The 14,594-nt window shown below is 38.1% G+C and overlaps 1 protein-coding gene across 5 annotated transcripts in view; it reads left to right on the plus strand.

Annotated features, from left to right (window-relative positions):
• Window positions 1-14,594, plus strand: part of usp53b (ubiquitin specific peptidase 53b) — a 127,972-nt gene that overhangs the window by 42,608 nt on the left and 70,770 nt on the right. For all 5 annotated transcript variants that reach the window (XM_061983978.1, XM_061983981.1, XM_061983980.1 and 2 more), the window contains exons 3-7: window positions 2,851-3,017; window positions 9,683-9,775; window positions 9,879-10,013; window positions 11,155-11,268; window positions 11,347-11,429. In XM_061983978.1, the coding sequence (XP_061839962.1) occupies window positions 2,851-3,017; window positions 9,683-9,775; window positions 9,879-10,013; window positions 11,155-11,268; window positions 11,347-11,429 (592 nt within the window). The remainder of the gene's footprint in view (window positions 1-2,850; window positions 3,018-9,682; window positions 9,776-9,878; window positions 10,014-11,154; window positions 11,269-11,346; window positions 11,430-14,594) is intronic.

Below are 14,594 nucleotides of genomic sequence, written 5' to 3' on the forward strand. Positions count from 1 at the left end.
ATGTATATTGTAGCGTCCCGGAAGAGTTAGTGCTGCAAGGGATTCTGGGTATTTGTTCTGTTGTGTTTATGTTGTGTTACGGTGCGGATGTTCTCCCGAAATGTGTTTGTCATTCTTGTTTGGTGTGGGTTGACAGTGTGGCGCATATTTGTAACAGTGTTAAAGTTGTTTATACGGCCACCCTCAGTGTGACCTGTATGGCTGTTGATCAAGTATGCCTTGCAGTCACTCATGTGTGTGTGAAAACCGCATACATTATGTGATTGGGCCGGCACGCTGTTTGAATGGAGGAAAAGCAGACGTGATGACAGGTTGTTGAGGATGCTAAAGACAGTGTCTTTAAGGCACTCCCCTAATATTGTTGTCCGGGTGGAATTTGGGAGAATGATTGCCCCGGGAGATTTTCGGGAGGGGCACTGAAATTCGGGAGTCTCCCAGGAAAATCGGGAGGGTTGGCAAGTATGCCCATCACCCTTGATCACCCTTTGGGAGGTGAGGGGAGCAGTGGGCAGCAGCGGTGGCCGTGCCCGGGAATCATTTTTGGGGATTTAACCCCCAATTCCAACCCTTGATGCTGAGTGCCAAGCAGGGAGGTAATGGGTTCCATTTTTACAGTCTCGCTACTTCTAAATCACTAATCCTCGCCTCCATGGCGACAAAGTATCATCCCTGCAGGACGAGGAATAGCTAAACATGTTTCACTACACACCATAGCTCACCGGCGTCAAAATGTAAACAAACGCCATTGGTGGATCTACACCTGATATCTAGGATAATGATACCAAGTACAAGAGCGTATCTAGTCGATACTACTATGATTATCATCTTCTTTTGTTTTTTGTTTTTTTTATATTATGTTTATAAATTCAGGAAATATGTCCCTGGATACATGAGGACTTTGAATATGACCAATGTATGATCCTGTAACGACTTGGTATCGGATTGATCCACAAAATTGTGGTATCATCCAAAACTAATGTAAAGCATCCAAACAACAGAAGAATAAGTGATTATTACATTTTAACAGAAGTGTAGACAGAACATGTTAAAAGAGAACATAAGCAGATATTAACAGTAAATGAACAAGTAGATTATTAATTCATTTTCTACCACTTGCCCTTTATAATGTTGACAAAATAATAGAATGGAAAATGACACAATATGTTACTGCATACGTCAGCAGACTAATTAGGAGCCTTTGTTTGCTTACTTACTAATGAAAGACAAGCTGTCTTGTATGTTCACTATTTTATTTAAGGACAAACTTGCAATAAGAAACATATGTTTAAAGTACCCTAAGATTTTTTGATGAAATAAAGCCAATAATGCAATTTTTTGTGGTCCCCTTCTTTTAGAAAAGTATCGAAAAGTACCGAAAATTATCGAAATAATTTTGGTACCGGTACCAAAATATTGGTATCGGGACAACATTAGTTCCTGGTAATGATATATATATATATATATATATATATATATATATATATATATATATATATATATATATATATATATATATATATATATATATACAGTATATTCTCAAGTAACTGAAGCATCAAAAGTATCGATATTTTGATTTGAGAATTGATATTAGAGCATAAAGATCTGGTATCGATATTTTAGTATTGAGCTGCATGTCACACCGCGGTGAGGGATGTCTTGTCTTGGTTTTTTCTGTCTTGTGATTTCCATGTTTTAGTTTGAAAAGTAACTCTCCTCTCGTTTCAGGTCACTTGCTCTTCCTTTTGTGTCATCAGTCTGACATCATCCCTGTTCCCTGATTGTTTCCACCTGTTCCCTATTTCCCTTCATGTGTCTTATAAGCCCTCTCCTCCCTTTGTTCTGTGCCAGATTGTCTCGTTTATTCGTGCTCTCTAGCCTCCATGTCCATGTCCATGTCCATGCCTTGCCTTACCTTGCCTCATTTCGTGCTTATGTTCCTTGATCCTGAATCCCTTCGTTGCTATTTTGAGTTTTCCTTTCTTCCTCCTTAGCAGAGTGATTTTTTGTTATTTAGTTTATTCAGCCGAAGTGGTGAGTTATCAGTTATTTTTTATTCTTTCCTCAAATTTTTGAGTGACAATTTTTGTTTAACTTTATTAGATTAGATAGTGTAGAATTTTTCATAGCTGTTGTTTCTTCTTTTCTTTTTTGTTAATACATTTTATAGCATATACGGCGCCAATTATAGTTCGTCTTTGCTTTTGTGTTTTCCTCCGTTCGGAGTGATTTTCGGTTGTTCCTATTTTTTGGAACCTCTTTCGCCGATTAGTTTTTTGGTTAATATATATATATTGTAATTCCTTGACTTTGGAGGTGAAAGGAAGCTGTCAAAATAAAAGCCTGTCAAAGTTCCCTACTCTGCATCTGAGTCCTATCCTTTTTACCAAGCCTGACACCGCACATCACTACTAATGTTTTTGTCCTTATGTATCTATTATTGGGTATTTTGTCTAGGAAAAAGGCCTGCCGTAAAACTGCAGTCAGTATTCAGCAAGTGTATTTTCTACATGTCTGTGATTTAAATAAGGGGTGTCCAGAAGGGGCCCTTTACATATTGTAACTATAAATCAAATGCATAATAATATATATTGTACTAATTTGCTTCGTCACCTATAACACAATGCTAAGATGTCGATCCTTACCTAATTTAAAGTATGCTATCCTTTATTGAATTGGTTTTAGCATTTTTAATGTACAAAATGGCCGCCGCAATTTTTTTCATTCTTCTGCCTGCCGACCTCAGTAGAAAAAGTTAGGACACCCCTGGTTTAAACAGACCAATTTACATCATAAAAAGTCTATTATTATACATTGTTACGTTTATCCCTTGTTGTCTCCCCTCCACAGCTGCGAGCTCTAACCCAATGGCATGGGTTAAGATGTTTAAGAAACCTGGAGGTGGAGGAGGCTTGAAGAAATCTTACCAGCCTGGCAGCATGTTGTCTCTCGCTCTCACCAAAGGCCTCCTGAATGAACCGGGACAGAATAGCTGCTTCCTAAACAGCGCTGTTCAGGTAAACCCGCTATTTAACAATATATAATTCTGCTTAGTCCTCCATTCATAACGATATATAATACTGTTTAGTCCTTCATTCATGTTATGTTGTACAAGCTAGCTAGTTTGCTGCTTGTAGCTTTTGGGCTGTCAGGCTAGCTCGCCATTGCTGACTAAATGTTAGTTTTTCACTGAAATGTACACTTTTTGGGCACTTTGAAATTGTAATTGCTCAATCATTGTACAGCAACAACAACAGTGATTTGACAATGTATCAAATACATTGAAATGTATTATGTTTGCAGATGATACAAATGTATATTGTTCAGGAGAAGACTTGAAGGAGGTGTTGAGGATAATAGAAGTTGAGTTGCTTCAGTTAAAAAAATGGTTTGATATTAATAAGTTATCATTAAATGATAAAAAAAAAACTAAATTTATGGTGTTTAAAAAAAAAGTTAAAGTACCGTATTTTTCGGACTATAAGTCGCAGTTTTTTTCATAGTTTGGCCGGAGATGCGACTTATACTCAGGAGCAACGTTCCCTCTAAGGTGCGCACCTGTGCAATTGCGCACTGCTCACGCGTCCTCTGCGCATAGCAAATCTATGCCGCGCAAAAAATCAAATCCCACTCTAAACAAAATAAACAAATCGTTTGTTTTGTATGATTTTGCAATGCAACTGTGAGTAACGGGTGACGAAAGGCGGCCATAACAGATAAAACAATGTTTGTCAACTCTTAAATTATTGTAACGTCTGTGGAGACACTTAAAGGAGGACAGGAATTCTATCGGTCCCTTTATTTACCAAAATTGTTTGTCGGCCATAACCACACCAAAACAATGTGTAAAATACTTTTGTCTAGCAAAACTGGTCGTTGTCTACCGTACAAACCAAGCCAAAAGCAACTCTTTGTCATCTGTTATATCAGTGGTTCTCAACCTTTTTTCAGTGATGTACCCCCTGTGAACATTTTTTTAATTCAAGTACCCCCTAATCAGAGCAAAGCATTTTTGGTTGAAAAAAAGAGATAAAGAAGTAAAATACAGCACTATGTCATCAGTTTCTGATTTATTAAATTGTATAACAGTGCAAAATATTGCTCATTTGTAGTGATCTTTCTTGAACTATTTGGAAAAAAATATATAAAAATAACTACAAACTTGTTGAAAAATAAACAAGTGATTCAATTATAAATAAAGATTTCTACACATAGAAGTAATCATCAACTTAAAGTGCCCTCTTTGGGGATTGTAATAGAGATCCATCTGGATTCATGAACTTCATTCTAAACATTTCTTCACAAAAAAATAAATCTTTAACATCAATATTTATGGAACATGTCCACAAAAAAATCTAGCTGTCAACACTGAATATTGCATTGTTGCATTTCTTTGCACAGTTCTTTTTGACAGACATTTTAGTGAGGGTCAAACCATCATGGCATGGGGGAAACTCTGGCTTTATGGTAATGAATGGAATGGCCTACTTGATTTGATGTTCAGTTTATGAACTTACATTTATATTTTGTTGAAGTATTATTCAATAAATATATTTATAAAGGATTTTTGAATTGTTGCTATTTTTAGAATATTTAAAAAAAATCTCACGTACCCCTTGGCATACCTTCAAGTACCCCCAGGGGTACGCATATCCCCCATTTGAGAATCACTGTGTTATATCAACAGCAGCCGCTCTCTCTCTCTCTCACCTGCACCAACACATACACTATGGCAATTAGCCACTGGTGCGTTTATGGCCACACAAAAAGTTGGACAACTCCAACACTACACGTAAAGTGTACATTTCAGGTGGTTTTACTATGACTCCTTAATCAGTGTGCTTATTCTACTGTCATTTGTTAAGAATGTTATTTTTTGGATATTAATCATGAAATTATGTTACAGGACTACATAATTGCTAATAAAAATATTTATTTTACGAACAGAAAGTTAATAAACACTTCATCTCATGCAACATGTGAATGTTTTAAGGGGAACTATATGTGATCTCTGAAAGGGGTACACAATCTTTCCAAAGCAGGACCCCCAACCAGGCATAAAATACTATAGTGCATAGCTGATTAAAAAAAAAACAATATCTAAGTGGGCCAAATCACATATATTAGAAAATAATCTCTTGAAATTGACTAGTCACTTGATTATAATAATAAGACATTTAAATTGTTATGTCAGGTTTGAGACAAATGTGCTGCTGGTATGACCACAGTGTGCACGTCTGTATTCCACTGAATGCTCAGGGTGTTTGTGCGTTTGCTCACACACATGAAATATTAGAGGGAACATTGCTCAGGAGCGACTTATGTGTGAAATTATTAACACATTACCGTAAAATATCAAATAATATTATTTAACTCATTCACGTAAGAGACTAGATGTATAAGATTTCATGGGATTTAGCATTAGGAGTGACAGATTGTTTTGGTAAACGTATAGCATGTTCTATTTGTTATAGTTATTTGAATGACTCTTACCATAATATGTTACGTTAACATACCAGGCACGTTCTCAGTTGGTTATTTATGCGTCATATAACGTACACTTATTCAGCCTGTTGTTCACTATTCTTTATTTATTTTAAATTGCCTTTCAAATGTCTATTCTTGGTGTTGGGTTTTATCAAATAAATTTCCCCCAAAAATGCGACTTATACTCCAGTGCGACTTATATATGTTTTTTTCCTTCTTTATTATGCATTTTCGGCCGGTGCGACTTATACTCCGGAGCGACTTATACTCCGAAAAATACGGTACCAATGATTGTCACACACACACACTGGGTGTGGTGAGATTATCCTCTGCATTTGACCCATCACCCTCACCCCCTTGGAGGTGAGGAGAGCAGTGAGCAGCAGCGGTGGCCTTTTTTGGTGATTTAACCCCCAATTCCAACCTTTTGATGCTGAGTGCCAAGCAGGGAGGTAATGGGTCCCATTTTTATAGTCTTTGGTATGACTCGGCCGGGGTTTGAACTCACGACCTACCGATTTCAGGGCGGACACTCTAGTGGTGCAAGGACAAATTGTGAAGGAACATTTTAATTAAATTAATTGGAAATTGATAGAGTATATGAAACTAAGTTTTTGGGAATAATAATTGATCAAAAACTATGTTGGAAACCGCAGATTGACCATATAAAGGGAAAAATGTCCAAATCCATTGCCATTCTTTATAAAGTAAGACACATGCTGAATAAGAAATGTTATATTATTGTTTTATTTTTCCATATCTAACATATTGTGATAGATATGCCCAATAATTAAACTTCAAAAAAGGATCATTAGAATGATACACAAAGCGTGCAACTATGTACCTACCGATCCATTATTCATAAGTTCTAATGTGTTAAAATGTTCAGATATGGTGTTTTTAAAAACAATGTAAATTGTGTTTGGAGTAAAGAACAGCCTTCCAGCTTGTATTCTTAGATTATTTAAAACTAAAATGTATGGGGATATTGATTTTTGAAATATGTAAAGTAAGAACGAATATAAAATACAAATGTATTTCAGTTTTAGGAGTTAAATGGTGGAACAAGCTCAGTGATGAGTTGAAGACATGTACTTCTTTGTTAAGGTTTAAGAAAGCCTTGAAAGGTGAAATAATGGAATATTACAAAATATAGCCATGATTACTTTCATTCCATTGATTTTTTGAACGTTGATGTTCCAGTCAATCTAATTTTCAGTAAATGTATAAGATAGGCAAATATAAGCCTTGGCTTCAGCCTATTCCTTTTTCGGTCAATCTTTTTCTTTTTGTGTGTGTGTGTGTGTAGTAAATTATTGTTAATATGTATAATCTTTGCTGTTAAATTAATCACACAAAATGGTTGATTATATGACCGAAATAAACTCATTTCATTCAGTCATGTATACTGTAGTGTTGTCCCAATATCTAGCGGTACCACAATAAAGGGGACCACTTGTTTTTTTTACATGAAATCTTATGTTATATTAAACATATGTTTCTTATTGCACTCATAAAACAATTTTAGAACACTGAAATAAAATGGCATTAAATAACATTGTGAACAAACTGCACAACTTATTTTTAGTGATAAGTAAGCAAACTGGTTTCAAAGGTTCCTAATTAGTCTGCAGTAACATATTGTGTCATTTCCCATTCTATTATTTTGTCAAAATTATGAGGTACACACGGTATATATTCGATAGATGGATGAAATCTTAATCTTCTTCTTCATTTACTGTTAATATCTGGTTACTTTCTGTTACGATACAGGGGGAAGAAGACGGCACAGGATTCAGGGACGTCCTTTAGCTCTATTTATTTAGATGTATACAATAAGACATGAAGTGTGAAACTAATCCAAATGTGTGTGTGTGCGACTATGTATAGAGATTAGCTGTTGAGTGTTACCGGTGGTGTTGAGCGAAGTGTGGAAGTCCGAGGGGGCAAGACAAGCTCGGAGGTCCGTGAGCAGGCGTGGGGTCGAGGGCAGGAGCGAAGCGTCAGAGTCCGTGTCTAGGCGGGAGGTCGAGATCCAGGAAGGCAGCAAGGGGACCAGAAGGAATCCAGGGAGCCAAGACACACAGCTTGAATCTGGGAAGCGAAGAGGGGCTGCGGGAACATGACACAGGACAACACACAATGAGCACAGAGGTGGGGAAACACGGAGAGAGAGAGAGTGCTTGACGTTTCGGCTTACTGTACGGAACAGGAAACTACGTTCTGGCCCGGAACGCAGGTCTGCTCTGGCTTAAGGGAGCTCATCAGCGACAGGTGTGTTGAGTGCTGACTGATTGATGATTGAATGCAGCCGCCTGCTGCAACCGGAGTGGCGCACGCAGGCGCGCGCTTGGAGGTGCGCTCGATGGAGCGCACGGATGAATGCGCATAGGAATGCGCCCGGGCCGTGACACTTTCTGTTTTAACATTTTCTATCTACACTTCTGTTAAAATATAGTCAGCACTCAATCTTCTGTTGTTTGGATACTTTTGACATGTTTTGGTTGATACTACAAATTTAGGTATCGATCCAATACCAAGTAGTTACAGGGTCATTAGTCATAGTTAGAGGCCTCCTGTGTCCAGGGACATATTTTCTGAATTTGTAAACGATAAAAAAATTGCTAAAAATGTTGTGATAGTTAAAAATATTGATGTAATCATTGCATCGACTATATATAGCTCTTGTACTTGGTATCGTTACAGTGGATATTTGAATACATCCACCCATTTGTTAACATTTAGGAGCGCTAGTTTGCTGTTAGCGGTTAGCAATTGTATTTTCCCACAATGTGTAGTGAAGCATGTTTACCTATTCTTCATCCTGCAGGGATGATATTTGTAAAAACTGTAGTTTATTTGTCACTATTGAAGCGAGGATTAGTGATTTAGAAGTAGCTAAAACACTGTAGAGGGATGTTAGCCGCTGTGTTTTAAAGCACCGCTTTGCGCGTCATTGTTTACAACGTCCCCTTTATTGTTAGTTTTAAGCCAAAATACGCCCATTCTCCCTCTCCTGTCTCCACACTGTTTCTGCTTGTAAGTGCTCTGTGTGTGTGTTGACTTACGTCTGCCTCGGCTCATATGACCAGCAATGTCACCATGGCATGCCTTTAGGCTCATGGAAAGAAAAAGTACCGGTATTTTTCAAAAGCAGTATAGTACATTTTTAAATTCTTTAGTATTGTGGTACTTTATTAGTACCGGTATACCGTACAACCTACTGTCATTTCCTGATCTAAAAACTCAAGTGGTACGACAACACAATGTGGACAAAACTTTTTCACTAAGTCAGAGTTGTTCTATGTGCAGCCCAGGGGTCATTTTAATTAAGCCTGCAGGCAGCGACATTTATTTGTCGAGGTGGGGGAGGGGGGGGGGTGGATTTGGTGTTAGCGGGGGTGTATATTGTAGCGTCCCGGAAGAGTTAGTGCTGCAAGGGGTTCTGGGTATTTGTTCTGTTGTGTTTATGTTGTGTTACGGTGCGGATGTTCTCCCGAAATGTGTTTGTCATTCTTGTTTGGTGTGGGTTCACATCGTGGCGCATATTTGTAACAGTGTTAAAGTTGTTTATACGGCCACCCTCAGTGTGACCGGTATGGCTGTTGATCAAGTATGACTTGCATTCACTTATGTGTGTGATACAGCCGCATATATTATGTAACTGCGCCGGCACGCTGTTTGTATGGAGGAAAAGCGGACGTGACGACAGGTTGTAGAGGACGCCAAAGGCAGTGCCTTTAAGGCACGCCCCCAATATTGTCGTCCGGGTGAAAATCGGGAGAAATTCGGGAGAATGGTTGCCCCGGGAGATTTTTGGGAGGGGCACTGAAATTCGGGAGTCTCCCGGGAAAATCGGGAGGGTCGGCAAGTATGCCTGTGATTATTTTAGTCTTTTCTGAATGATAAATGTTATATAAAAATCATGTCATTAGGGTTTACAGTTACAATTACTTACAGTATTGTCCATTATTGGACAAATGTAACACTTACAGTAGGCCAATTGTCCCTCATAGGAAGATTATAGCACTTAAAATATTGTCCATCATGGGACGATCATAGCACTTACAGCATTGTCCATCATTGGAAAATCATAGCACTGACAGCATTGTCCATAATGGGAAGATCATATTGCTTGCAGTATTGTCCATCATGGGAAAATCATAGCACTTACAGTGTTGTCCATCCCTTCAAGGTGCTTTGGCAGCTGGACATTTTCAGGAGAAGTTTGCGGCACCTTTCTGGGCACTTTTGCCTTGGTGATTCCTGCATTTTCTGCGCATTGAAGGTTTGTTGCAGTTACACCTGGTCGTTGGTAATGTGTTGCGAAACGTTACTATGGTAGCTTTACTGACGAGTTATGTTTTTTTTGTTTTTATCTTGGCTTTCAGAGCATATTCAGCCAGTTCCAGCAGAGTCGTGAGCGCGTGCTGCCCTCGGACAGCCTGCGGAACGCCCTCGCCGAAACATTCAAGGACGAGCAACGCTTCCAACTTGGCCTCATGGACGACGCTGCCGAGTGCTTTGTATGTTGACACAGTACCTTTGGCTCTTAGAACTCTGTGGGCTTTTAAAATGGAAGTGAATTTGCATGGAGCACTACATAAACACTACAGTACTCACTTGCTGGTGTTCCTCTCAAAATGGAAATCAGTCAGTGGGATTTCACAATAACACTTCATACTGTATTGGCAAGCTAGCTAAATTAAACCAGAATATGTCTAATTACAGTAAGTCACATTTTGCATGACCACTTGTTGTTTCAAATGTTTTATGCACTCACTTTAATGCCCCACACAGCAAAGATAGGACAGGTTAAGTTGGCAATAATTATTTCATAATTTTCTCATACAATTATATTTACCGGTATACTCACTAAACATCTTTGCATTTAATACTACAACTTTTCCATTGTTATTTCTTTGCTGATTGGCTTGGACAAGTCACATGGTTCTACTGCCTTTTAGTGGAGCACGTGGAGTCAATGTCATAGCAGGGAATTAATTCATATGGCTCCATTCCTGGGTGGATCTCGCGTTGAAAGGAAGGGGGTGGGTTAATCAGTTTGCAATGCAGTCTGCTGAAAATGATAGAAAGTGCCACTCTATATAGCAACTGGCGCTGTGGCCAAAGTTGGAATTGCCACAAAACACATTTTAAGGTATTCAACAGTCAATTTGTCACGTTTCATGTAAACGGCAACAAATGGGGCCATATGAATCCCTTTCCTACTGTAATAGGGTGCACAAAAAAATCAATTCATATCCGAATCGCGATTTTTGTTCATCACGATTCTAATGTTCAAAAATAAAGTAAAAAAATAAATAATAATACATATATATATATATATATATATATATATATATATATATATATATATATATATATAACATTTATATGTATATGTATATATATATATATATATATATATATATATATATATATATATATATCGTTTTAGGCAACCAGAAGGAAAATTTTTAGCCTGTAACCTCTTTTGGAAAAGTTTCATTACAATTGTCATACCAAATATTACATTGCGAGAATTTTTTTGAATTTGAATCACGGATTGTGTTGAATCAAGAATGGATTCTGTATCGGATCGAATCCTTAAGTGCCCAAAGATTCACACCCCTAAATCTAACCATCCCCGCCCTTTCTCATCAGGAAAACATCTTGGAGCGCATTCATCTGCACATTGTCTCAGACACTGCGACAGATTCATGTTCATCCAAATCCTGCATTACTCATCAGAAATTTGCAATGATGCTTTACGAACAGGTAACATTTTAATTTGTCTTCTCCACCCCCCCAGTACTCCTAAATTGGTGTAATTATGTCAATCTTTTTTTGTTGCAGTTTGTGTGCCGCTGCTGCGGTGCGTCATCAGACCCTCACCCGTTCACAGAGTTAGTACACTACGTCTCAACCACTGCTCTATGGTGGGTACTTTTAAAAAATAGAATATAAGCCAAAGTGCACAAACTACTGCTTGTACAGTTTTATCAACACAAAACTATATATTCATTTAATGGAGCCGATTGTAGCTGAGATAGGCTCCAGCGCCCCCCGCGACCCCAAAGGGAATAAGCGGTAGGAAATGGATGGATGGATGGAGCCTGTACAGTCACAGTGTCTGTCCTTGGTAAACCTGCACAATTCCTCAAAAACAAATGTTGAAATCTGGTTTTACTGAGATAATAACAATATTCACTGACAATAAACATTTTAATTCAATTTTGACTTGATCGTACATTAGTGAAAAGAAATGCAGCATGTTATATTTATGCTTGTTTGTCTGAACACATTTTAGCTAGTGGACTACAGTAGTTCCGTATTTTTCGGACTATAGGGCGCACCGGATATAAATGAGCGTGTCTATTCAGGTCTATTTTCATACAAAAAGCGCATTAAAGGGGTCATATTATGATTTCTTTCTAAATATAAAACACTATCTTGTGGTCCACGTAACGTGTGATGGCGATTCTTTGGTGAAAGTGTTGCGTAGATTATGTTTTATAGACCATTTTCAAGTAGCTTTCAGAGCGTTTCTTTAGGATGCGCTGATTTGTGGGCGGTTTTACCTAAGTGACTCACCTTTGACAGGTCTTTCTCCCCGTCATCTTTGTTGTAGCGGTGTAGCGTGCAAGTACGGGAGTCGACGAAGTGTTAAAAGATGGAGCTAACTGTTTAAATGACATTCCGACTTTACTTAAATCAATAACGGAGCAGCATCTCCTCATCCATGGCTCAGTAATGCAACATCAACGCCGGAAATGTGTCCTGTGAAAAACGGTCCGACCGGAACCCTCTAATAACTAAAGTTCCGTGGGTGAATAATGTAAACCCACTACAGTTTTTACCGCTTTGATAGCTAGTCTACTGACAGATATAAGTAATAACTTTACGCTACTTTATATTAGAAATGGCAACATAAGAAGGTAGAGAAAAAGAAAAAGAAGAAGCTTATTGACTACAGCATGGACTACAATGGCAGACGCGTGCAAATTTTCAGTATTTATGCAGATACCAAATACAGATCAGCAGGTACCAGGAGGTAAGAAAAGTTGGTTTTGCATAATATTGCGAAACAAAATGCCAGATAATGTCTGCTAATAGGTGCCATTTTGCGGTCTTTATACAAGCACCATAATAATACTCGTATGTTTAATGCGCTGACAATCCATCAAGCGGTGCAACTTCATAGCTTACCAAAGTCGTTCCAAAAACATTTTGACAGATTTTTGAGCACCGTGTGTAATGTTCTATATTCTCAATGGAACATTTAAAGTTTTGGTGGTGTTTACAGGCGTCATCTTGCAGTTTACACGTATCTCTTAGGTGTGACTGTTATCTACTGATCACACTTATCATTACGCCATGTACCAAATAAAATAGCTTCGAGGTCGGTAAGCACAACCAGAATTATGCCGTACATTATGCGCACCGTGTTATAAGATTTTAAGTGAGCCTTATAGTCTGAAAAATAGGGTACTTTAAAGGGGTCAAATTCAGATTTTTTTTAACAAAAAAAACACTTCCTTGTGGTCTACACATGTAATGATGGTTCTTTGGTCAAACTTTTGCAAAGATGATGTTTTACAGACCATCTTCAAGCCACTTTCTGACTGTCTCTTCAGGATGCACCGTTTTGTGGGCGGTCTTATTTATGTGCCGAAGCCCTCCTCCAGGCCAAGCCCTTTTCGCCTATGTCTCCACCTTGTCAGCCATGTTGTACAGTAGTTTTTAGTGCATCCATATGGAGTATACTGACAGATATGTTAGAACTGTATACTACTTGGCATTAGAAAGTGCAACAGCGCAGGATGCACGAGGATAGAAAACAATAAAGATCTTCTTGACGACAACTTTTGAACTACAACTGAATAAAAATAGCAGCGTTTTGCCAAGCTCTTCGGGGAAAGCACTACCATATATGGCAATATCTGCTGACATAACTGAGACAACATTTGTCACTAAAGTCTCAAATGCCAAAGGGCTCATTTGGAGCTAGTTTGGAAGGAGGCAAAATTGTATCATAAATATCTCCGCCAAGCCTCCATGGTTTGATTTTAAAATTTTGAGGACTTATGGGGATTCTAAATACACGAAAATAGGTACCAACAGGTAAAAAAGTTGGTTTTGCATAATAGGACCCGTATAACTTCCAAATTGGTTCTGTAACGGAACTCGGAACTCCAAACACTTGTATCTAAAATCAACGTCGTCCATTTAGATGAAGTGAAATTAAATTAATTGGTGCTTGACCGCCCCAAAACAACACAATTTTAACTCGTACCGTGCCTTTTAAAAAGAAAAACAAACTTTTAGATAACAAATATTGTATAAAAAAACAATAGTATAAAAAGTACTCCAAACAACTACTGTAGTTTTATGACGTAATGTAATAATAATTTACAGTATTTGCTTAGGAGAGCAGACGTTTACGATATCTTCTCCGAGCTGCATCTCTGTCAAACACAACATCAGCAGCATCCCCATATTTTTATGGATACATGTCCTCTGTTTAGAAATCATTCTAACATCCTTTATTAGGGTTAGGACTCCTCCTCGGTCATGTTTTGGATGATTTCTTTCTTTATTCAAAGAATATCATCCGTTTCTTCTCAGCACTCTCCTTCACGCTCACTTTCTTCGTTCCAGTGGTTGGAAAACAAAGTTATGTCGCTCTATAGCTGTAAGCTTACGCTAACGACCAGACCAGATACTTGTAAGAATTGTACTTTATTTGTCCCCATGCTATAACACTGCTGACAGCGGATGGACATTAGCCGCTAGCTAACCATGTTTAAAAGCACCTCTTGCTGATTGGCGTTTTAGTTTTATAGCTTCACCTTTATTGTTAGTTTTTAAGCCAAAATGCGGCCATTCTCCCTTTTCTGTCTACACACTTTGTCTGCTTGCAAGTATTTGCCATACATGCTCCTCTGTTCCTAAAACTAGCAATGTCACGGCGTGATGACGGCGCGCCGTCATGCCCGTAAAAAAAAAAAGCGAACTGGTATTTTTCAGAAGCAATATAGTACCGTTTTTAATTCATTAGTATCACAGTACTTTACATATACAAACCCCGTTTCCATATGAGT

The sequence above is a fragment of the Nerophis lumbriciformis genome, linkage group LG25, assembly GCF_033978685.3.
Source record: "Nerophis lumbriciformis linkage group LG25, RoL_Nlum_v2.1, whole genome shotgun sequence".
NCBI lineage: Eukaryota > Metazoa > Chordata > Actinopteri > Syngnathiformes > Syngnathidae > Nerophis > Nerophis lumbriciformis.